Source organism: Papio anubis, chromosome 17 (assembly GCF_008728515.1).
Source record: "Papio anubis isolate 15944 chromosome 17, Panubis1.0, whole genome shotgun sequence".
NCBI classification, from domain to species: domain Eukaryota; kingdom Metazoa; phylum Chordata; class Mammalia; order Primates; family Cercopithecidae; genus Papio; species Papio anubis.
Genome location: NC_044992.1, coordinates 19,216,200 through 19,241,312, shown reverse-complemented (window position 1 = coordinate 19,241,312; position 25,113 = coordinate 19,216,200). Strand labels below are relative to the sequence as shown.

Here is a 25,113-nt window from a genome sequence, read left to right as displayed (position 1 = left end):
AAAGATGTTCTTTGAAACCAATGAGAACAAAGGTACAACATACCAGAATCTCTGGGACACATTTAAAGTAGTGTGTAGAGGGAAATTTATAGCACTAAATGCCCATAAGAGAAAGCTGGAAAGATCTAAAATTGACACTCTAGCAACACAATTAAAAGAACTAGAGAAGCAAGAGCAAACACATTCAAAAGCTAGCAGAAGGCAAGAAATAACTAAGATCAGAGCAGAACTGAAGGAGATAGAGACACAAAAACCTTCCAAAAAATCAATGAATCCAGGAGTTTGTTTTTGAAAAGATCAACAAAATTGATAGACTGCTAGCAAGACTAATAAAGAAGAAAAGAGAGAAGAATCAAATAGATGCAATAAAAAATGATAAAGGGGATATCACCACTGATCCCACAGAAATACAAACTACCATCAGAGAATACTATAAACACCTCTATGTAAATAAACTAGAAAATCTAGAAGAAAAGGATAATTTCCTGGACACTTACACTCTCCCAAGACTAAACCAGGAAGAAGTTGAATCCCTGAATAGACCAATACCAGGCTCTGAAATTGAGGCAATAATTAATAGCCTACCAACGAAAAAAAGTCCAGGACCAGATGGATTCACAGCTGATTTCTACCAGAGGTACAAGGAGGAGCTGGTACCATTCCTTCTGAAACTATTCCAATCAATAGATAAAGAGGGAATCCTCCCTAACTCATTTTATGAGGCCAACATCATCCTGATACCAAAGCCTGGCAGAGACACAACTAAAAAAGAGAATTTTAGACCAATATCCCTGATGAACATCGATGCAAAAATCCTCAATAAAATACTGGCAAACCGAATCCAGTGGCACATCAAAAAGCTTATCCACCATGATCAAGTGGGCTTCATCCCTGGGATGCAAGGCTGGTTCAACATATGCAAATCAATAAACGTAATCCAGCATATAAACAGAACCAAAGACAAAAACCACATGATTATCTCAACAGATGCAGAAAAGGCCTTTGACAAAATTCAACAGCCCTTCATGCTAAAAACTCTCAATAAACTCGGTATTGATGGAACGTATCTCAAAATAATAAGAGCTATTTATGACAAACCCACAGCCAATATCATACTGAATGGGCAAAAACTGGAAGCATTCCCTTTGAAAACTGGCACAAGACAGGGATGCCCTCTCTCACCACTCCTATTCAACATAGTGTTGGAAGTTCTGGCTAGGGCAATCAGGCAAGAGAAAGAAATCAAGGGTATTCAGTTAGGAAAAGAAGATGTCAAACTGTGCCTCTTTGCAGATGACATGATTGTATATTTAGAAAACCCCATCATCTCAGCCCAAAATCTCCTTAAGCTGATAAGCAACTTCAGCAAAGTCTCAGGATACAAAATTAATGTGCAAAAATCACAAACATTCTTATACACCAGTAACAGACAAACAGAGAGCCAAATCATGAATGAACTTCCATTCACAATTGCTTCAAAGAGAATAAAATACCTAGGAATCCAACTTACAAGGGATGTGAAGGACCTCTTCAAGGAGAACTACAAACCACTGCTCAGTGAAATAAAAGAGGACACAAACAAATGGAAGAACATACCATGTTCGTGGATAGGAAGAATCAATATCATGAAAATGGCCAAACTGCCCAAGGTAATTTATAGATTCAGTGCTATCCCCATCAAGCTACCAATGAGTTTCTTCACTGAATTGGAAAAACCTGCTTTAAAGTTCATATGGAACCAAAAAAGAGCCCGCATCTCCAAGACAATCCTAAGTCAAAAGAACAAAGCTGGAGGCATCATGCTACCTGACTTCAAACTATACTATAAGGCTACAGTAACCAAAACAGCACGGTACTGGTAAGAAAACAGAGATATAGACCAATGGAACAGAACAGAGTCCTCAGAAATAATACCACACATCTACAGCCATCTGATCTTTGACAAACCTGAGAAAAACAAGAAATGGGGAAAGGATTCCCTATTTAATAAATGGTGCTGGGAAAATTGGCTAGCCATAAGTAGAAAGCTGAAACTGGATCCTTTCCTTACTCCTTATACGAAAATTAATTCAAGATGGATTATAGACTTAAATTTTGGACGTAATACCATAAAAACCCTAAAAGAAAACCTAGGTAATACCATTCAGGACATAGGCATGGGCAAGGACTTCATGTCTAAAACACCAAGAGCAACAGCAGCAAAAGCCAAAATTGACAAATGGGATCTAACTAAACTACAGAGCTTCTGCACAGCAAAAGAAACTACCATCAGAGTGAACAGGCAACCTACAGAATGGGAGAAAATTTTTCCAATCTACTCATCTGACAAAGGGCTAATATCCAGAACCTACAAAGAACCCAAACAAATTTACAAGAAAAAAACAAACAACCCCATCAAAAAGTGGGCAAAGGATATGAACAGACATTTCTCAAAAGAAGACATGCATACAGCCAACAGACACATGAAAAAATGTTCGTCATCACTGGCCATCAGAGAAATGCAAATCAAAACCACAATGAGATACCATCTTACACCAGTTAGAATGGCAATCATTAAAAAGTCAGGAAACAACAGGTGCTGGAGAGGATGTGGAGAAATAGGAACACTTTTACACTGTTGGTGGGACTGTAAACTAGTTCAACCATTATGGAAAACAGTATGGCGATTCCTCAAGGATCTAGAACTAGAAGTACCATATGACCCAGCCATCCCATTACTGGGTATATACCCAAAGGATTATAAATCATGCTACTATAAAGACACATGCACACGTATGTTCATTGCGGCACTATTCACAATAGCAAAGACTTGGAATCAACCCAAATGTCCATCAGTGACAGACTGGATTAAGAAAATGTGGCACATATACACCATGGAATACTATGCAGCCATAAAAAAGGATGAGTTTGTGTCCTTTGTAGGGACATGGATGCAGCTGGAAACCATCATTCTCAGCAAACTATTGCAAGAACAGAAAACCAAATACCTCATGTTCTCACTCATAGGTGGGAATTGAACAATGAGATCACTTGGACACAGGAAGGGGAGCATCACACACCGGGTCCTATTGTGGGGAGGGGGTTGGGGGGAAGGATAGCATTAGGAGATACCTAATGTAAATGACGAGTTAATGGGTACAGCACACCAATATGGCACATGTATACATATGTAACAAATCTGCACATTGTGCACATGTACCCTAGAACTTAAAGTATTAAAAAACCACAGTTATGAATTACTAACAACATATAAAGAAATATATATTTCCTGCCTCAAAAACCATGTAATATGCAATTATGATACAATGTGTAGTTTAAGAGTTGATATATGAAAAGTTATATTTTAACACAAGGAAGGCATTACAGAAGAGGCAAAATATAAGAGGAGTTTACCAGGGAAAAACAGAGAAAACTACTGCACTTGGAAAGTGGAATGAGAGCACAAAGATTAGTCCCATGGAGTCTAGGTGTTTCCTAGGAACTTGAATGGAAAAGTGTAAAACACAAGGAAAGTAAGAATGGAAGATGAATGCTACATTAAAAAGCTGGAGTCAGCTGGGTGCGGTGGCTCATGCCTGTAATCCCAGCACTTTGGGAGGCTGAGGCGGGTGGATCATGAGGTCAATAGATCAAGACCATCCTGGCCAACATGGTGAAATCCCGTCTCTACTAAAAATACAAAAAGTAGCTGGGCTTGGTGGCACGCCTGTAGTCCCAGCTGCTCAGGAGGCTGAGGCAGGAGAATTGCTTGAACCCGGGAGCCAGAGGTTGCAGTGAGCTGAGATCGCCACCACACTCCAGCCCTGCGAAAGAGTGAGACTCCATCACAGAGGGGAAAAAAAAAAAGCTGGAGTCCACTGGACACAGGCAATGACTCTTACACATGAAACTCATATTTAGATCTGTGCTATGTTTTGGGTTTTGTTTTTTAAATATAATAATGTTTAAACAGTTTAAACAAAGTTTTAAAAATAACTGGCACATATTACATGAAAGAAATCAGGAAAATGTCTTGGGAAGAAAAAAATCTTACTGTTAAAATTCCTAAATGTATTATAGTCATTATATATAGTTCAAAAATAGCAATATTCTGATTAGTTATAAAAGTTTGTTTGAAAATAAAATAATTTGATAAATTTCCTACATGTTTAGTCTAGTATTTAGTCTTAATATAAAAAGCTGGATTTGTCAGCAGAACATTGTAATTTTTTTAATGAAGTAAACACACATTATATCACTATCATTGCATGGAACAGAATGTGAACCAAAAAAAGATTAAGGAATAAAAAAAGAGTATTGCTATTGTATAGCTACATACATTAACAAAGAGACAAACATTTCCCACTGGAGATTATGTTAGGAGTTTAGCAGAAGTCTCTGAAAATAAAAACTGAAACAAAACTAATAATTGCTTTTTGTTTGTTTTTAACTATGTACAGAATTCTTCTGGTTAAGATTAAGCATCAAAAAAAAAAAAAACCCAAAAAAAACCACGGATCTTCCTGAGAGCAATTATTAAACAATTCCTCTTGACCCACACTTCCAAATTAAGTCTACAGTTCTGGAATATGAAATCATTTTCATTTTAAACATAGTTGATGGAAGGCAACTTTTAAACAGAAAACTGCAGTTTAAAGTTGCCGCAAACTTAGGAAAGAACTGACCTGTAGCCATGGTAGTAACAAGCAACCACCCACAGCCAGTTGTAAATACAGTCAATCAATCAGTGATCATTGGCCTCCCTCACCAGCCAGTATCAATGTGGGCCACCTGCTTCTGAAAGACAGCCAATCAAACACAAACTCACTCCAATCCACAAGCCTGGGAGTGTTAACCAACCCACAGCAGCCTTGCTCGGACAGCCATGTTTCTCCAGATGATGTCAACCCTCTTATGCCGCTGAGAGTCCGCCAATCCTTCAAGTCTGCTCCTCCCACAGTCCTATATAAGATCAACAGCTGCTCTGTCAGAATACAGAGTGCCTGATGAGCATAGCTCTCTTCTAGAAAGCTATACATTCCAACTTGGTCTTTTAACTTCAAATACTGAAGGTTCATAATCACTTGGAAACAATCTTTAAGTCCATCAAATTTACCACCCTTATATTTAATTTTCTTTATAAATTACCAGTGAAATTTGTAACTCCTTTGATCCATTTTATCATAAGTAAAACTATCATGATTATTAGTAAAAGTATAGTGAGTAACCACAATATTGAGCTTTTCTCTCTAAATGGAAAACTATTAACATAAAGAATGTAGCTTATTATGAAGAGCCAAAAAATCCAAAAATGCATATAATTGCTAGGCAAAAGTGCTAGAATGAGCCAATGTCAAATCTTTTTTTTTCTTTTTTTTATGTGAGAAACAGTCTAATGTTTAAAACAATATGCTGAAGGGTAAACTCCACTTGCTCATATAATAAATATTTATTGAGTAGAAACTTATTGCAAGTTAGGCGCTACTCCTACTGATGGGAGTGAAATAAACACAATAACAGTACATAGATTAGGCAAAATATACAGTGTTAGGGGAGAAAAACTGAAGCAGGAAAATGAAATGTTTACAGGTTTGAGAGGAGGGGTGGTGGGAATTTTAGGATGGCCAGAAAAGTCCTAACTGAGAAAGTGGCTTTGAAGTAAAGAACTGAAGGAATGGAAAGAGAAAGCCAGGAGGCTAGCTGAGGAAAAGGCATCCCAGACACACACAGGGAACTGCCCAGTACAGACGTGTGCCTGGAGTTTTTACGCAATAGTGATAGATAAGGAAGAGCAAGAAGTTCAGCGTGGCTGAAGCAGAGAAAAGGGAATAAGAAACAGAAGTTTAAGTGCGAGAGGTAATGGGGCATATTGTGTGTTGCCTTCTAGGTATGAGGAGGAACCCTGACACATACTCGGAGTGAAGTAAGAGGCAATCAGATGGGTCTGAGCAGAGGAACAACATCATCTGACTTATGTTTTAAATACGGCCACTGAGTTAAGAATTGATGAAAAGAGGATTCTTTTAAAAAACAGAAAGACCAATTAACAGTCTATTACACTCATCTAGATAGCAGATGGTGGTGGCTTGGACATGAAAGCTATGACTGGCTTCTGGATATATTCTTCAGGTACTCCTGACAAGATCTGCTGATAGACTAGATGTGAGGTGTCAGAGAGAGAGGTGAGTCAAGGATGACACCTTGGTTTCTAGCAGAGCAATTGCAAGAGTTACCATTAATGCAAATAGGAGACTATGAGAGGGGTAGGTATGAGAAAGAAAAAATCGGTACCCCAATCTTGGGCCTGGTAAGTTTGTGATACCCAACAGTTCATGAACAACCAAACAGAGATGTCAAGTACGTAGGTTGGTATAGAAGTCTGGAATTAAGGAGAGAGATCTAGGCTGCAGACACGCATTTGAAAATCATTAGCACACACAAGGTAGTAAAAGTCGTGAGAGAGAAGTCATGAGTCCTGGGACATATCAATGTGTAAAAGGTGGGATATGAGAAGAAAGCAAAACAGACTACGACAGATGAAATAGAAAGGCAGGAAGAAAAGCCAGGAGAGCGAGTGAGATCCTGAAAGCCAAGTGAAGATACTGTTATGGAGGGGAGAGTTTTCCATTGGATCCAATATTGTTGACAGGTTAAATAAAATGAGGTCTAAGGAAACAATGTCTAGATTTACAAATCAGTGGTAAATTTGAGAACAACAATCTTGGAAGAGTGGTGGGAATGAAAATTACTGGTGTCTGCTCAAGAGTGAATGGACAGGAAATCTGAATCCGCGAGTATAAACCATTCTTTCAAGGCCAACATACCTAGGGGCATGACTGTAGACGATCTAATTTTCTTCTTGTTTAGCTGTATTTTTCAATTCTTATATAACTATATACTGTATTTTTACCCTTTAAAAGTTTTTAAAATTATATCTATATGACATTTTTGAAATGCCAGATGAAGGTATTAAATAACAAATTCATTAACTCATAAAACCAAAAAGCCTCTTAAACATTACTAGATTATATAAGCTGATTATCATTTTGCTCCTGCTTACACATAAAGACCAAGGAAGACTAAAAGTTTCAGAAGAAGTATTTCTTGCTTAATAAAAAGCATCTAATTCTAGAATATTTTATACTCATCAAATATACAAAATAATAGTCAAAATATGGAATTATATAATAAGAATAAAAGAGGACGAGTGCAGAAAATGATCTTATTTTGTAAACCAAATTTGTTGAAATTATATGAAGCCACTGTTGAAAAATATGGTGTGTTTCCTACTGAAATACATTATCTTTTAACAGGAAGGATAATGGCAAGCATGTAGGGTACCTTTAAAAAGAGGATTCACTGCATAACAGCACCTTGGTTTTAGCCCAAGGATCAGCAAATTGGTGCTTGTAAGCCAAATCCAGCCCACTGCCTGTTTTCATAAGGAAATTTCCTTGAAACACAGCCACACTTACTCACTTTACAATTCACAAAGCTTAAAATATTTACTAACTGGCTCTTTACAAAAAGAGCTGTCCAACTCTTGGTTCAGTAGATCTGAGATCCTCTGATGTATTTTAGTAAGTTTTACCCAATATATTGAAATGCTTATACGGAATATGAATCCCCATGTGTAATCTCTTGGCAATATTCAAGTTAATTTGAGGATCTGGTATTTCAGCACTCACACATTGAGAACAAAAAACAAAAAATATAATAACTAGCAATTCTGTTGCACACAAGGTACAGTGTCAATGTAGCATGTAGCTAGCTGCTTCTTATAACTCAGCAGATATTACAAGAATTCCAACAAAACTGGCTTAAGATGTGTCATCAAACTAAAGTCTTTAAATATACTTTAATTTTGAAATAATCAGTACAGTCCAGGTCTAACAACTTCATTTATCAAAATGATTGCATACTACATTATTTTCTGGGAATGACAACTATACCATTTCTTTATTGCTAAGGATTTAGGCTATCTCCAACTTTTTGATATTACAATGCTATAATAAATATCCTTATACATAAGTATATATGTAACATATATAAATATCCTTAACATATCATATATACTTAATATTATATATATTTAACATATTAACCTATTGTATATTATATACTACATGTAATAAATGTCCTTAATAAATATGTGTATGTGTTTACACAAGTCATATTTTCCTGTAGGATCTCGTCCCAAAAGTGAAGTTGTTAGGTTAAAGAAGTGACATATTTGAAATTTTGATACACGCTACTAAATTACCCTGGAAAAAGGATTCATCAATTTCATTTAACAGCAGTGTATGAAAATGCCATCTTCACATTTGCCAATATTTCCTATTTTTTAAGTAAAATATCAATATGATTTGAAAATATGGTATTTCATTGTTCATTTACATTTTTCTGATAACCAAGGAAGGCTTAATATCCTAGTAAAAGTATAAAATTTGTTCATCATGAATATTAGCCCAAATTTGGATTCATTTCATAGCATATAATTGTCTCCTGTTTTTGTTGTTGTTGTTGTTGTTGTTTTGAGATGGAGTTTCACTCTTTTGCCTAGGCTGGAGTGCAATGGCGTGATCACAGCTCACCGCAACCTCCACCTCCCGGGTTAAAGCAATTCCCCTGCCTCAGGCTCCTAAGTAGCTGGGATTACAGGCATGCACCACTACACTTGGCTAATTTTGTATTTTTAGTAGAGGTGGGGTTTCATCATGTTGGTCAGGCTGGTCTCGAACTCCTGACCTCAGATGATTCACCTGCCTTGGCCTCCCAAAGTGCTGGGATGACAGGTGTGAGCCATCACGCCTGGCCAAATGTCTCCTGTTAAATGTTGCTATAGGCTTACCTGTCATGCCCTTTCTTCTTCTTCCTAGGAAACTGCTGATTTAGTCCATCATCATTATTGCCAGCAGCAGCACCATGAGCTGGGTTTCCTGATAATTCTGTGCTATTACTTCTGTGCTTCTCCACTTCTTCTTCAACCTTGAGTGAGAGTTTGATGTTAAGGACAAGTGTTACTGCTTTATTCAATGCAAATAACTTTTTTCTGTTTTCATTGATTTCATCACTTGACTCAGTTTAATTATCATAATTTTAGTAATTAAAATATTTGGTGTTTAATTTGATCATATCTGGAACTATCATCATATAATTGTAATTGTTATAATTTTATCATCAACATTTTTGTAAAGTTGGCTTCATTTCTGTTTCAATGAATGAGACAGAATTTTCCAAAATTTAAACAAAGGCCCTTCTTAATTTTGTGCTTTTATTCCCAACCACCCTGCACTATGTATTATGAATTTTTACCTCATTTGACTGGCACAAATACAGAAATAAGAAGACAAAGACACAAAGCATGTCTTCTTCTGTCTTTGCCACTTGGCTTTCACATTAAACAGCCAGATTGAGAGGATACAACACTGTGGGGCTTTAGGAACAGAAAGGAAGCTTCCCCTTTTCTGCACTAAGCTATTCTTTTCTTCCACTAACTTTTGTCTTTTTTTTTTTCATTTGAATCCTGGGATATCAAAAAGGTAAAGGAGCTTACTGAAATACAAGTCCACTGCAACACAAAAAGCAGAGTGAAACTGCTGAGTTGGTGTGGAATTCTGAAAATGAGATGCTTCCCAAATTTCACATTCAATAGCCATAAAAATCTACAGCTGGAGGATATACCATATAAGAATCTACTTTAGCCCACTGTCTATTGATGACTGGGCTAAACCCAAAAAAGAGTAAATGATAGATCCAAGCACCTAAAGTGCCATTACCTAGCATTTTGTGGCACCAAAAGAAACGATACAATTCCATAATGCTGAATCAGACAAATTCTGCAAATTAATCAGATAGGTTAAAAGTGTGACTTAGGCAAAATAATTCAATGCCTTGGCAAAGGGTGGGAGGACTGCCCAAATGAATGTAGAAGACTCAGCTGTTCACGTTAGCATCATATATTAAGTTTTCGGTGAGCATTTATGCAATTTATATGGAAAAATATATATGGCAAAACTTAATGTACTTTAATAAGCAACAAAACATAAAGGTGTGATTCAAAAGAAACAGTACAGAGTGGTTATATTAACAAATACGTTGGGCTTCTCTTCTAAGACAGCCAGACAGGAAGAGCTATGGTTTGCAGCACCAAGAGTGATCAACGCAGAAGATGGGTGATTTCTGCATTTCCAACTGAGGTAACTGGTTCACCTCATTGGGACTGGCTGGACAAGTTGGTGCAGCCTACAGAAGGCAAGCCAAAGTAGGGCGGGCCATTGCCTCACCCGGAAAGCACAAGGGGTCGGGGGATTTCCCTTTCCTAGCCAAGGGAAGCCATGACAGACAGTACATGGAAAAACAGGACACTCCTGCCCAAATACTGTGCTTTTTCAATGGTCTTAGCAAACAGCACACCAGGAGATTATATCCCGCACCTGGCATGGTGGGTCCCACACCCATGGAGGCTTGCTCACTGCTAGCACAGGAGTCTGAGATCGACCTGCCAGGCTACAGCCTGGCAGGGAAAGGGGTATCTGCCATTGCTGAGGCTTGGGTAGGTAAACAAAATAGCCGGAGAAGCTCAAACTGGGTGAAGCCCATCACAGCTCACCAAGGCCTACTGCCTCTACACTCTATCTCTGGGGGCAGGGCATAGTTGAACAAAAGGCAGCAGAAAATTCTGCAGACTTAAACCTGCCTGTCTGACAGCTCTGAACACAGCAGTGGTTCTCCGAGCATGGTGTTTGAGCTCAGAAAATGGACAGAATGCCTCCTCCATAGGTCCCTGACCCCTGGATAGCCTATCTGGAAGACACCTCCCAGTAGGGGCTGACTGACACCTCATACAGGCAGGTGCCCCTCTGGGACGAAGTTTCCAGAGGAAGTATCAGGCAGCAATATTTGCTGTTCTGCCATATTTGCTGTTCTGCAGCATCCGTTGGTGATACCCAGGCAAACAGCATCTGAAGTGGACCTCCAGTAAACTCCATCAGACCTGCAGCTCACGGAACTGACTGTTAGAAGGAAAACTAACAAACAGATAGGAATAGCATCAACATCAGCCGAAAGGACATCCACACCAAAACCCCATCTGTAGGTCACCAACATCATAGACCAAAGGTAGATAAAACCACAAAGATGGGGAGAAACCAGAGTAGAAAACCTGAAAATTCTAAAAACCAGACTACCTCTTCTCTGAAGGATTGCAGCTCCTCACCAGCAAAGGAACAAAGCTGGATGGAGAACGACTGACCAGCTGACAAAAGTAGCCTTCAGAAGGTTGGTAATAACAAACTTCTCCAAGCTAAAGGATGATGTTCAAACCCATCAAGAGGAAGTTAAAAACCTTGAAAAAAGATTAGATAAATGGCTAACTAGAATAAACAGTATAGAGAAGACCTTAAATGACCTGATGGAGCTGAAAACCATGGCATGAGAACTACATGAGGTATGCACAAGTGATTCCATCAAGTGGAAGAAAGGGTATCAGTGATTGAAGATCAGTTTAATGAAATAAAGTGAGAAGAGAAGTTTAGAGAAAAAAGAGTAAGAAGAAATGAACAAAGCTCCCAAGAAATATGGGACTATGTGAAAAGACCAAATCTACGTTTGATTGGTGTACCTGAAACTGATGGGGAGAATGGAACCAAGTTGGAAAACACTCCTCAGGATATTATCCAGGAGAACTTCCCCAACCTAGCAAGGCAGGCCAACATTTAAATTCAGGAAACACAGAGACGACCACAAAGGTACTCCTTGAGAAGAGCAACCCCAAGACACATAATTCTCAGATTCACGAAGGTTGAAATGAAGGAAAAAGTGTTAAGGGCAGTCAGAGAGAGAGAGATCGGGTTACCCACAAAGGGAAGCCCATCAGACTAACTGTGGGTCCAGAAGAGAGTGGGGGCTAATATTTAACATTCTTAAAGAATTTTCGACCCAGAATTTCATATCCAGCCAAACTAAGCTTCATAAGTGAAGGATAAATAAAATCCTTTACAGACAAGCAAATGCTTAGAGATTTTGTCACCACCAGGCCTGCCTTGCCTTACAAGAGATCCTGAAGGAAGCACTAAACATGCAAAGGAACAACCTGTACCAGCTAGTACAAAAACATGCCAAATTGTAAAGACCATCGATGCTAGGAAGAAACTGCATCAACTAACGGGCAAAATAACCAGCTAACATCATAATGACAGGATCAAATTCACATGTAACAATATTATCCTTAAATGTAACTGGGCTAAATGCCCCAATTAAAAGACACAGACTAGCAAATTGGATAAAGAGTCAAGACCCATCAGTGTGCTGTATTCAGGAGACTCATCTCACATGCAGAGACACACATAGGCTCAAAATAAATGGATGGAGGAAGATCTGCCAAGCAAACGCAAAGGCAAAAAGAGCAGGGGTTTCAATCCTAGTCTCTGATAAACCAGACTTTAAACTAAAAAAGATCAAAATGGACAAAAAAGGCCATTATATAATGGTAAAGGGATCAATTCAACAAGAAACGCTAACTACCCTACATATATATGCACCCAATATAGGAGTACCCAGATTCATAAAGCAAGTTCTTAGAGACCTACGAACAGACTTAGACTCCCACACAATAATAATGTGAGACTTTAACACCCCACTGTCAATATTAGACAGATCAATGAGACAGAAGGTTAACAAGGATATCCAAGACTTGAACTCAGCTCTGCATCAAGCATACCTAATAGACATCTACAGAACTCTCCACCCAAAATCAACAGAATATACATTCTTCTCAGCACCACATCACACTTATTCCAAAATTGACCACAGAGTTGCAAGTAAAGCACTCCTCAGCAAATGTAAAAGAACAGAAATCACAACAAACTATCTCTCAGACCATGGTGCAATCAAATTAGAACTCAAGATTAAGAAACTCACTCCAAACCGTACAACTACATAGAATCTGAAAAAAACTGCTCTTAAATGACTACTGGGTAAATAAGGATATGAAGGCAGAAATAAAGATTTTTTTTTTTTTTAAACCAACAAGAACAAAGACACAATGTAGCAGAATCTCTGGGACACATTTAAAGCGGTGTGTAGAGAGAAATTTATAGCACTAAAAGCCCACAAGAGAAAGCTGGAAAGATCTAAAATTGATACCCTAACATCACAATTAAAAGAACTAGGGAAGTAAGAGCAAACACATTCAAAAACTAGCAGAAGGCAAGAAATAACTAAGATCAGAGCAGAACTGAAGGAGACAGACACACAAAAAAAAGCCCTTCAAAAAATCAATGAATCCAGGAGCTGGTTTTTCGAAAAGATCAACAAAATTGATAGAATGCTAGCAAGACTAATGAAGAAGAGAGAAGAATCAAATAGACTCAATAAAAAACGATAAAGGGGATATCACCACTGATCACACAGATATACAAACTACCATCAGAGAATACTATAAACACCTCTATGCAAATAAACTAGAAAATCTAGAAGAAATGGATAAATTCCTGGACACATACACCCTCCCAAGACTAAACCAGGAAGAAGTTGAATCTCTGAATAGACCAATAAAAGGCTGTGAAATTGAGGCTATAATCAATAGCCTACCAACCAAAATAAGTCCAACACCAGATGGTTCACAGCCAAATTATACCAGAGGTACAAAGAGGAGATGGTACCAATCCTTCTGAAAGTATTCCAATCAATAGAAAAAGAGAGAATCCTCCCTAACTCATTTTATGAGGCCAGCATCATCCTGATACCAAAGCCTGGCAGTGACACAACAAAATAAAAAGATTTTTAGATCAATATTCCTGATGAATATCAATGCAAAAACCCTCAATAAGATACTGGCAAACCGAATCCAGCAGCACATTAAAAAGCTTATCCACCACGATCAAGTCAGCTTCATCCCTGGGATACAAGGCTGCTTCAACAAATGCAAATCAATAAACGTAATCCATCACATAAATAGAACCAATGACAGAAACCACGATTATCTCAAATAGATGCAGAAAAGGCCTTCGACAAAATTCAATAGCCCTTCATGCTAAAAACTCTCAATAAACTAGGTACTCATGGGACGTACCTCAAAATAGTAAGAGCTAATTATGACAAGCCCACAGCTAATATCATATGGAATGGGCAAAAACTGGAAGCATTCACTTTGAAAACTGGCACAAGACAGGAATGTCCTCTATTACCACTCTTATTCAAAACAGTGTTGGAAGCTCTGGCGAGGGCATTCAAGGCAAGAGAAAGAAATAAAGGGTATTCAATTAGGAAAAGAGGAAGTCAAATTCTCCCTGTTTGCAGATGACATGATTGTATACTTACAAAACCCCATTGTCTCAGTCCACAATCTCCTTAAACTGATAAGCAACTTCAATGAAGTCTCAGGATATAAAATCAATGTGCAAAAATCACAAGCATTCCTATATACCAATAACAGACAAACAGAGAGCCAAATCATGAGTGAACTCCCATTCACAATTGCCACAAAGAGAATAAAACACCAAGGTATCCCACTTACAAAGAATGTGAAGGACCTCTTCAAGGAGAACTACAAACCACTGCCCAACGAAATAAAGGATGACACAAACAAATGGAAGAACATTCCATGCTCATGGACAGGAAGAGTCAGTATTGTGAAAATGGCTATACTACTCAAGGTATTTTATAGATTCAATGCCATCCCCATCAAGCTACCAATGACTTTCTTCACAGAACTGGAAAAAACTACTCTAAAGTTCATATAGAACCACAAATGAGCCCACATTGCCAAGACAATACTAAGCAAAAAGCACAAAGCTGAAGGCATCACGCTACCTGACTTCAAACTACACTGCAAGCCTACAGTAACCAAAACACCATGGTACTGCTACGAAAACAGAGATATAGACCAAAGGAACAGAACAGAGGCCTCAGAAATAACACCACACATCTACAACCATCTGATCTTTGACAAACCTGACAAAAACAAGAAATGCGGAAAGGATTCCCTGTTTCATAATGGTGCTGGGAAAACTGGCTAGCCATATGTAGAAAGCTGAAACTGGATCCCTTCCTTACACCTTAGACACAAATTAATTCAAAGACTTAATTGTTAGACCTAAAACCATAAAAACCTTAGAAGAAAACCTAGGCAATACCATTCAGGACACAGGCATGGGCAAGGACTTCATGACTAAAACACAAAAAGCAATGGTAACAAAAGACAAAATAGACAAAGAGGATCTAATCAAACTAAACAGCTTCTGCACAGCAAAAGAAACTACCATCAGAATGAACACGCAACCTACAGAATGGAAGAAAATGTGTGCAATCTACTCATCTGACAAAGGGCTTATATCCAGAGTCTACAAAGAACTTAAACAACTTTACAAGAAAAACACAACAACCCCATCAAAGAGTGGGCAAAGGATATGACAGACACTGCTCAAAAGAAGACATTTATGCAGCCAACAGACACATGAAAACATGCTCATCATCACTGGTCATCAGAGAAACGCAAATCACACCACAATGAGATACCATCTCACACCAGTTAGAACAGCGATCATTAAAAAGTCAGGAACCAACAGGTCCCTAAGAGGATGTAGAGAAATACGAACACTTTTACATTGTTGGTGGCAGTGTAAACTAGTTCAACCATTGTGGAAGACAGTGTGACTTTCCCTCAGGGATCTAGAACTAGAAATACCATTTGACTCAACTATCCCATTACTGGGTATACACCCAAAGGATTATAAATCATGCTACTATAAGGACACACGCACACGTATGTTCATTGTGGCACTATTCACAATGGCAAAGACTTGGAACCAACCCAAATGTCCATCAATGATAGACTGGATTAAGAAAATGTGGCACATAAACACTGTGGAATACTATGCAGCCATAAAAAGGATGAGTTCATGTCCTTTGTAGGGACATGGATGAAGCTGGAAACCATTATTCTGAGCAAACTGTCACAAGGACAGAAAACCAAACACCACATGTTCTCACTCATAGTTGGGAATTGAACAATGAGAACACATGGACACAGGGCGGGGAACATAACACACCAGGACGTGTCATGGGTGGTGGCAGGGGGAGGAATAGCATTAGGAGAAATACCTAATATAAATGACGAGTTAATGGGTGCAGCAAACCAACATGGCACATGTATACCTATGTCAAAACACTGCATGTTGCGCACGTGTTCCCTAGAACTTAAAGTATACTTTTTAAAAAAAAAAAATGGTATCAAGGCAGAAGAGGTGAGGCAAGAAGGGGAAGGGGTGAAATCGGTGGCATGGAGGAGGAAGTTTACAATGTGAGAGAGGAAAAGGAGAGAGGATAGGAGGGAAGGAGAGAAAAGGGAAAGGGGAGGGGAGGGGAAGAAGAGGGAGAAGAAGCGAGAAGTAAAGGGGGAGGAGGAAGCTGGGGAGGGGCGCAGAATGGACTTTGAATCTCACACGTGACATAGCACCCTATGCAACAGACAAACTATGTCTGGAATTTCCTGTCTGCTGAGCAACACCATTGAACCCAGATGCAGCTCTCAAGTTCATGTTCAGTCACACATGTTCCAGTCAGAGCTCTTAACCGAACTTTAAAAGACACAAGTCTAGGCCGGGAGCGGTGGCTCATGCCTGTTAACCCAGCACTTTGGGAGGCTGAGGCAGGTGGATCACCTGAGGTCAGGAGTTCAAGACTAACCTGGCCAACATGGTGAGACCCCTCTCTACTAAAAATACAAAAATTAGCCAGATGTCGTGGTTCATGCCCCTAATACCAGCTACTCAGGAGACAGAGGCACAAGAATTGCCTGAACCTGGGAGGTAGAGGCTGCAATGAGCCAAGAGCATACCACAGCACTCCAGCCTGGGTGACACAGAGAGACTGCATCCAAAAAAAGACACAAGTCTATTATTAGTTTAAAAAGTATCCTTCCGGTGGTATTTCCTTCCCCCCGCCCCACACACACATAAAATTCCCCTATTGCGCAATACTCTCAAAGGGCTGGGGGAGATTTAAAAGCATTACACTTACCAAAGGATACACCCAGGCACTTTCATCCTTTTGAAACAGGGTGTCGTCTGTGGTGCTGGACATCAGTGATGGCCGGGAGATCCCTGCTTTGGACTGGATGTCACATACTCTCCTTTCTTGTCCCTCCTCTCTGCTTTCTGGCTCCAAGTCCCTTCTTTCTCGTCCCAGTTCATCTTGGGGCATCTGGTCGGTTTTCTCCTCAAGTTCTTTCAAGGGCTGCCTTGCAGGGGAACTAATCTGTTGATCTTCAGGACTGATTTGATCCAAATCAAGAAATTCAAGGTCTGTGCTCAGGACTCTTAAAAGCTCATCTGCATCCTCTGCATCTTCTGATTGCAAGGAAGGCTTTGACTTGCTACCTCTTTGGGTTTTTTTCTTTAAAAAGAAATAAAAGATCATGATTCCACACACAGTAAAACACATATATTAAATTGTATATGCTTGTTGTTGAAAAATATTTAAAGTGGTCACGATGGAATTGTAAGTTCCAACAGTCTGAGTTAAATAGATAAAGCTGAAAATGCCAAAGCACAATAAACAGATTCATTGATGAGGAATATTTGCTGCAGCTCTCAGGGATGAACACATTTTTTTTTTTTTTTTAATGTAAGAGATGAGGTCTCGCTATATTGCCCAGGCTGAGATGCAGTAACTGTTCACAGGCACGATCCCACTACTGATCAGCACAGGAGTTACTTATGACCTGCTCCATTTCCGACCTGGGTCAGTTCACCCTTCCTTAGCCAATCTGGTGGTGCCCTGCTCCCAGGAGGTCACTATATTGATGCCAAACTTAGTGTGAACACCTGAACAGCATAGCACACTATGGCCCAGAACTCCTGGGCTCAAGCAATCCTCCTGCCTCAGGCTTCCGAGTAGCTGAGACTACAGGTGTTCACCACCATGCCCACCAGATACATTTTTATATCACTTCTTAGTCATCGCTTCCTTTCTACCGTATTCCCATCTTATTGTTAGCTGCATCTCATTTTTAAGTCAGTGAAAGGAAAAAGCCCTCAAGCTCTTTGCATTTCCTTGAGCAATTTTCTTGATGCCTCTCCTGGTTCTGAAGGTCACATGACATATGGCTAAATGAGTTTCACAATCTATATGCCCCTTGGAAGACTGACAGAGAGACTTAGGTCGATTAAGAAACAAAGATTATGAGAAAGTTTTCCTAAACTCCTATTACTTAGCAATCATCTTTTTCTACGCACAATTACAGATTCAGAGAACCAAACTGTACGCTTTTCATAAGCTATTCCTAAAGGGAAAATCAGAATGGTCCAGATAATTGATGGAGAAAAAAGAGATTCCGTTTCAAGATCCCAGAAAAGGAAGAGCTCCAGTCTGCAGCTCCCAGCATGATAGACGCAGAAGATGTGGGATTTCTGCATTTCTAACTGAGGTATCTGGTTCATCTCACTGGGACAGGTTGGAAAGTAGGTGCAGTCACGGAGGGCAAGCTGAGGCAGGGAACGCCATCGCCTCACCTGGGAAGTGCATGGGGTCAGGGGATTTCCCTTTCCTAGCCAGGGAAGCCGTGACAGACGGTACCTGCAAAAACAGGACACTCCCACCCAAATACTGCGCTTTTGCAACAGGCTTAGCAAACAGCACACCAGGAGATTATATCCCACGCCTGGTTCAGCGGGTCCCATGCCCATGGAGCCTTGCTCACCACTAGCACAGCAGTCTGAGATCGACCTGTCAGGCAGTAGCCAGGCAGTAAAAGGAGTGTCCGCCATTGCTGAGGCTTGGGTAGGTAAACAAGCCAGGGAAGCTCAAACTGGGCGGAGCCCACCGCAGCTCAGCAAGGCCTACTGCCTCTAGTCTCCATCTTTAGGGGCAGTGCATAGCTAAACAAAAGGCAGCAGAAACTTCTGCAGACCTAAACCTCCCTGTCTGACAGCTCTGAAGAGAGCAGTGGCTCTCCCAACATGGTGTTTGAGCTCGGAGAATGGACAGACTGCCTCCTCAGTGAGTCCCTGACCCCCAGGTAGTCTATCTGGGAGACGCCTCCCAGTAGGGGCCGACTGACACCTCATACAGCTGGGTGCCCCTCTGGGACAAAGCTTCCAGAGGATGGATCAGGCAGCGACATTTCTTGTTCTGCAATATTTGCTGTTCTGCGGCCTCCACCAGTGATACCCAGGCAAACAGCGCCTGGAGTGGACTTTCAGTAACACCAACAGAGCTGCCGCTAAGGGACCTGACTGCTAGAAAGAAAACTAACAAACAGAAAGGAATAGCATCAACATCAACAAAAAGGACATCCACACCAAAACCCCCAACTATAAGTCAGCAACACCAAAGACCAAAGGTAGATAAATCCACAAAGATGGGGAAAAACCAGAGTAGAAAACCTGAAAATTCTAAAAACCAAGCACCTCTTCTAGAAACCAAGCACCTCTTCTCCTCCAAGGGATCACAGATCCTTACCAGCAACAGAACAGAGAATGGCTTTGACGAGCTGACAGAAATAGCCTTCAGTAGGTCGGTAATAACAAACTTCTCTGAACCAAAGGAGGATGTTTGAACCCATCGTGAGAAAGATAAATACCTTGAAAAACGATTAGACGAATGGCCAACTAGAATAAATAGTGTAGAGAAGACCTTAAATGACCTGACGGAGCTGAAACCATGGCATGAGAGCTATGTGATGCAGGCACAAGCTTCAACAGCCAATTCCATCAAGTGGAAGAAAGGGTATCAGTGATTGAAGATCAGTTTAATGAAATAAAGCGAGAAGAGAAGTTTAGAGAAAAAAGAGTAAGAAGAAACGAACAAAGCTTCCAAGAAATATGGGACTATGTAAAAAGACCAAATCTACGTTTGATTGGTGTACCTGAAACTGACAAGAAGAATGGAACCAAGTTGGAAAACACTCCTCAGGATATTATCCAGGAGAACTTCCCCAACCTAGCAAAGCAGGCCAACATTCAAATTCAAGAAACACAGAGACCACCACAAAGGTACTCCTCGAGAAGAGCAACCCCAAGACACATAATTCTCAGATTCACCAAGGTTAAAATGAAGGAAAAAGTGATAAGGGCAGCCAGAGAGAGAGGTCGGGTTACCCACAAAGGGAAGCCCATCAGACTAACAGCAGACCACTCGGCAGAAGCTCTACAAGCCAGAAGACAGTGGGGGCCAATATTCAACATTCTTAAAGAAAAGAATTTAACTCAGAATTTCATATCCAGCCAAACTAAACTTCATAAGTGAAGAAGAAATAAAATCCTTTACAGACAAGCAAATGTGGAGAGATTTTGTCACCACCACGCCTGCCTTACAAGAGCTCCTGAATGAAGCACTAAACATGGAAAGGAACAACTGGTACTAGCCACTGCAAAAGCATGCCAAATTGTAAAGACTGTTGATGCTAGGAAGAAACTGCATCAACTAACAGGCAAAATTACCTGCTAACATCATAATGACAAGATCAAACTCACATGTGCACAATATTAACCTTAATTGTAAATGGGCTAAATGCCCCAATTAATGGACATGGACTGGCAAATTGGATAAAGAGTCAAGACCCATCAGTGTGCTGTATTCAGGAGACCCATCTCACGTGCAGAGACACACATAGGCTCAAAATAAAGGGATGGAGGAAGATCTGCCAAGCAAATGGAAAGCAGAAAAGAGCAGGGGTTGCAATTCTAGTTTCTGAAAAAACAGACTTTAAAGGAACAAAGATCAAAGGGACAAAGAAGGCCATTACATAACAGTAAAGGGGTCAATTCAACCAGAAGTGCTAACTACCCTACATATATATGCAGCCAATACAGGAGTACACAGATTCATAAAGCAAGTCCTTAGAGACCTACAAAGAGACTTAGACTCCCACACAATAATAGTGGGGGACTTTAAAACCACACTGTCAATATTAGACAGATCAACCAGACAGAAAGTCAACAAGGATATCCAGGACTTGAATTCAGTTCTGCACGAAGTCTACCTAATAGACATCTACAGGACTCTCCACCACAAATCAACAGAATATACATTCTTCTCAGCACCACATCGCACTTACTCCAAAACCGACCACATAGTTGGAAGTAAAGCACTCCTCAGCAAATGTAAAAGAACAGAAATCACAACAAACTGTCTCTTAGACCATGGTGCAATCAACTTAGAACTCGGGATTAAGAAACTCACTCCAAACTGCACAACTACATGGAAACTGAACAACCTGCTCCTGAGCAACTGCTAGGTAAATAATGAAATGAAGGCAGAAATAAAGATGTTCTTTGAAACCAATGAGAACCAAGACACAACATACCAGAATCTCTGGGACACATTTATGCAATGTGTAGTGGGAAACTGATAGCACTAAATGCCCTCAAGAGAAAGCAGAAAAGATCTAAACTCAACACACTAACATCCCACAATTAAAAGAACTAGCGAAGCAAGAACAAACAAATTCAAAAGTTAGCAGAAGGCAAGAAATAACTAAGATCAGAGAAGAACTGAACGAGATACAGACACAAAAAAACCATTCAAAAAATCAATGAATCCAGGAACGGTTTTTTAAAAGATCAACAAAATTGATAGAATGCTAGCAAGGTTAATAAAGAAGAAAAGAGAGAAGAATTCAAAATAAAAAAAAGATAAAGGGGATATCACCACCAATCACCCAGAAATACAAACTACGATTAGAGAATGCTATAAAGACCTCTACGCAAATAAACTAGAAAATCTAAAGAAATGGATAAACTCCTGGACCCATACACCATCCCAAGATTAAACAAGGAAGAAGTTGAAAATCTGAATAGACCAATAACAGGCTATGAAATTGAGGCAATAATCAATAGCCTACCAAACAAAAAAAGTCCAGGACCAGATGGATTCACAGCCAAATTCTACCAGAGGCGCAAAGAGGAGCTGGTACCAATCCTTCTAAAAATATTCCAATCAACAGAAAAAGAGGGACTCCTCCCTAACTCATTTTATGACGCCAATATTATCCTGATACCAAAGCCTTGCAGAGACACAACAAAATAAAAACAGCATTTTAGACTAATATCCATGATGAACATCGATGCAAAAGTCCTCAGTGAAATACTGGCAAACCAAATCCAGCAGCACATCAAAAAGTTTATCCAGCACGATCATGTCGGCTTCAGCCCTGGGATGCAAAGCTGGTTCCACATACGCAATCAATAAGTGTAATCCATCACATAAACAGAACCAACGACAGAAACCACGTGAATATATCAAATCGATGCAGAAAAGGCCTTCGACAAAATTCAACAGTTCTTCATGCTAAAAACTCTCAATAAACTAGGTGTTGACGAAACGTAGGTCAAAATATTAAGAGTTCTTTATGACACACCCAAAGTCAATATCTTACTGAATGGGCAAAAACTGGAAGCATTCCCTTTGAAAACTGGCACAAGACAGGGATGCCCTCTCTCACAAATCCTACTCAACATAGTGTTGGAAGCTCTGGCCAGAGCAATCAGGCAAGAGAAAGAAATAAACGGTATTCAATTAGGAAAAGAGGAAGACAAATTGTCCATTTGCAGATAACATGATTGTTTATTTAGAAAATCCCATCATCTCAGCCCAAAATCTCCTTAAGCTGATAAGCAACTTCAACAAAGTCTCAGGATATAAAATCAATGTGCAAAAATCACAAGCATTCCTATACACCAATAACAGACAAACAGAGAGCCAAATCATGAGTGAACTCCCATTCACAATTGCTACAAAGAGAATAAAATACCTAGGAATCCAACTTACAAGGGATGTGAAGGACCTCTTCAAGGAGAACTACAAACCACTGCCCAACGAAATAAAGGATGACACAAACAAATGGAAGAACATTCCATGCTCATGGACAGGAAGAGTCAGTATTGTGAAAATGGCTATACTACTCAAGGTATTTTATAGATTCAATGCCATCCCCATCAAGCTACCAATGACTTTCTTCACAGAACTGGAAAAAACTACTCTAAAGTTCATATAGAACCACAAATGAGCCCACATTGCCAAGACAATACTAAGCAAAAAGCACAAAGCTGAAGGCATCACGCTACCTGACTTCAAACTACACTGCAAGCCTACAGTAACCAAAACACCATGGTACTGCTACGAAAACAGAGATATAGACCAAAGGAACAGAACAGAGGCCTCAGAAATAACACCACACATCTACAACCATCTGATCTTTGACAAACCTGACAAAAACAAGAAATGCGGAAAGGATTCCCTGTTTCATAATGGTGCTGGGAAAACTGGCTAGCCATATGTAGAAAGCTGAAACTGGATCCCTTCCTTACACCTTAGACACAAATTAATTCAAAGACTTAATTGTTAGACCTAAAACCATAAAATCCCTAGAAGAAAATCTAGGCAATACCATTCAGGACATAGGCATGGGCAAGGACTTTATGATTAAAACACCAAAAGCGATGCCAACAAAAGCCAAAATAGATAAATGGGATCTAATTAACCTGAAGAGCTTCTACACAGCAAAAGAAACTTCCATCAGAGTGAACGGGCAACATACAGAATGGGAGAAAATTTGTGCAATCTACCCATCTGACAAAGGACTAATATTCAGAGTCTACAAAGAACTTAAACAACTTTACAAGAAAAACACAAACAAACCCATCAAAAAGTGAGCAAAGTATATGAACAGACACTGCTCAAAAGAAAACATTTATGTAGCCAGCAGACACATGAAAACACGCTCACCATCATTGGTCATCAGAGAAATGCAAATCAAAACCACAGTGAGATGCCATCTCATACCAATTAGAATGGCGATCATTAAAAAGTCAGGAATCAACAAGTGCTGGAGAGGATGTGGAGAAACAGGAATGCTTTTACACTGATGGTGGCAGTGTAAACTAGTTCAACCATTGTGGAAGACAGTGTGGCGATTCCTTAAGCATCTAGAACTAGAAATACCATTTGAGCCAGCAATCCCATTACTGGGTATATTCCCGAAGGATTATAAATCAGGCTGCTATAAAGATACATGCACATGTATGTTTACTGTGGCACTATTCACAATGGCAAAGACTTGGAACCAACCCAAATGTCCATCAGTGATAGACTGGATTAAGAAAATGTGGCACATAAACACCATGGAATAATATACAGCCATAAAAAAAGAATTAGTTCATGTTCTTTGTGGGGACATGGATGAAGCTAGAAACCATCATTCTGAGCAAACTGTCACAAGGACAGAAAACCAAACACGGCATGTTCTCACTCATAGTTGGGAATTGAACAATGAGAATACATGGACACAGGGTGGGAAACGTCACACACTGGGACCTGTCGTGGGGTGGGGGGGAGGGGGTGGAATGGCATTAGGAGAAAGACCTAAAGTAAATGACGAGTTAATGGGTGCAGCAAACCAACATGGCACATGTATACCTATGTTACAAATCTGCATGTTGTGCACATGTTCCCTAGAACTTAAAGCATAATATATAAATAAATAAATAAAAAGATATCAAGGCAGAAGAGGTGAGGCAAGAAGGGGAAGGGGTGAAATTGGTGGCATGGAGGAGGAATTTTACAATGTGAGAGAGGAAATGGAGAGGGGACAGGAGGGGAGGAGACAAAAGCGAAAGAGGAAGGGAGGGGAAGAAGAGGGAGAGGAAGCCAGAAGGAAAGGGGGAGGAGGAAGCTGAGGAGGGGCGCAGAATGGAGCTTGAATCTCACACGTGACATAGCACCCTATGCAACAGACAAACCATGTCTGGAATTTCCTGTCTGCTGAGCAACACCATTGAACCCAGATGCAGCTCTCAAGTTCATGTTCAGTCACACATGTTCCAGTCGGAGCTCTTAACTGAACTTTAAAAGACACAAGTCTAGGCCGGGAGCGGTGGCTCATGCCTGTTAACCCAGCACTTTGGGAGGCTGAGGCAGGTGGATCACCTGAGGCCAGGAGTTCAAGACCAACCTGGCCAACATGGCGAGATACCTCTCTACTAAAAATACAAAAATTAGCCAGGTGTGGTGGCTCATGCCCCTAATCCCAGCTACTCGGGGAGACAGAGGCACAAGAATTGCTTGAACCTGGGAGGTGGAGGCTGCAATGAGCCAAGAGTGTACCATAGCACTCCACCCTGGGCGACACAG

At 40.0% G+C, this 25,113-nt stretch overlaps 1 protein-coding gene across 3 annotated transcripts in view; it reads right to left on the bottom strand.

The window, feature by feature from the left end:
- LOC101008824 (coiled-coil domain-containing protein 144A-like) overlaps positions 1–25,113 on the bottom strand; it is a 103,693-nt gene that overhangs the window by 56,287 nt on the left and 22,293 nt on the right. For all 3 annotated transcript variants that reach the window (XM_031656995.1, XM_031656997.1, XM_031656996.1), the window contains exons 7-8: positions 17,002–17,376; positions 8,831–8,967 (exon numbers count right to left, since the gene is read on the bottom strand). In XM_031656995.1, the coding sequence (XP_031512855.1) occupies positions 8,831–8,967; positions 17,002–17,376 (512 nt within the window). The remainder of the gene's footprint in view (positions 1–8,830; positions 8,968–17,001; positions 17,377–25,113) is intronic.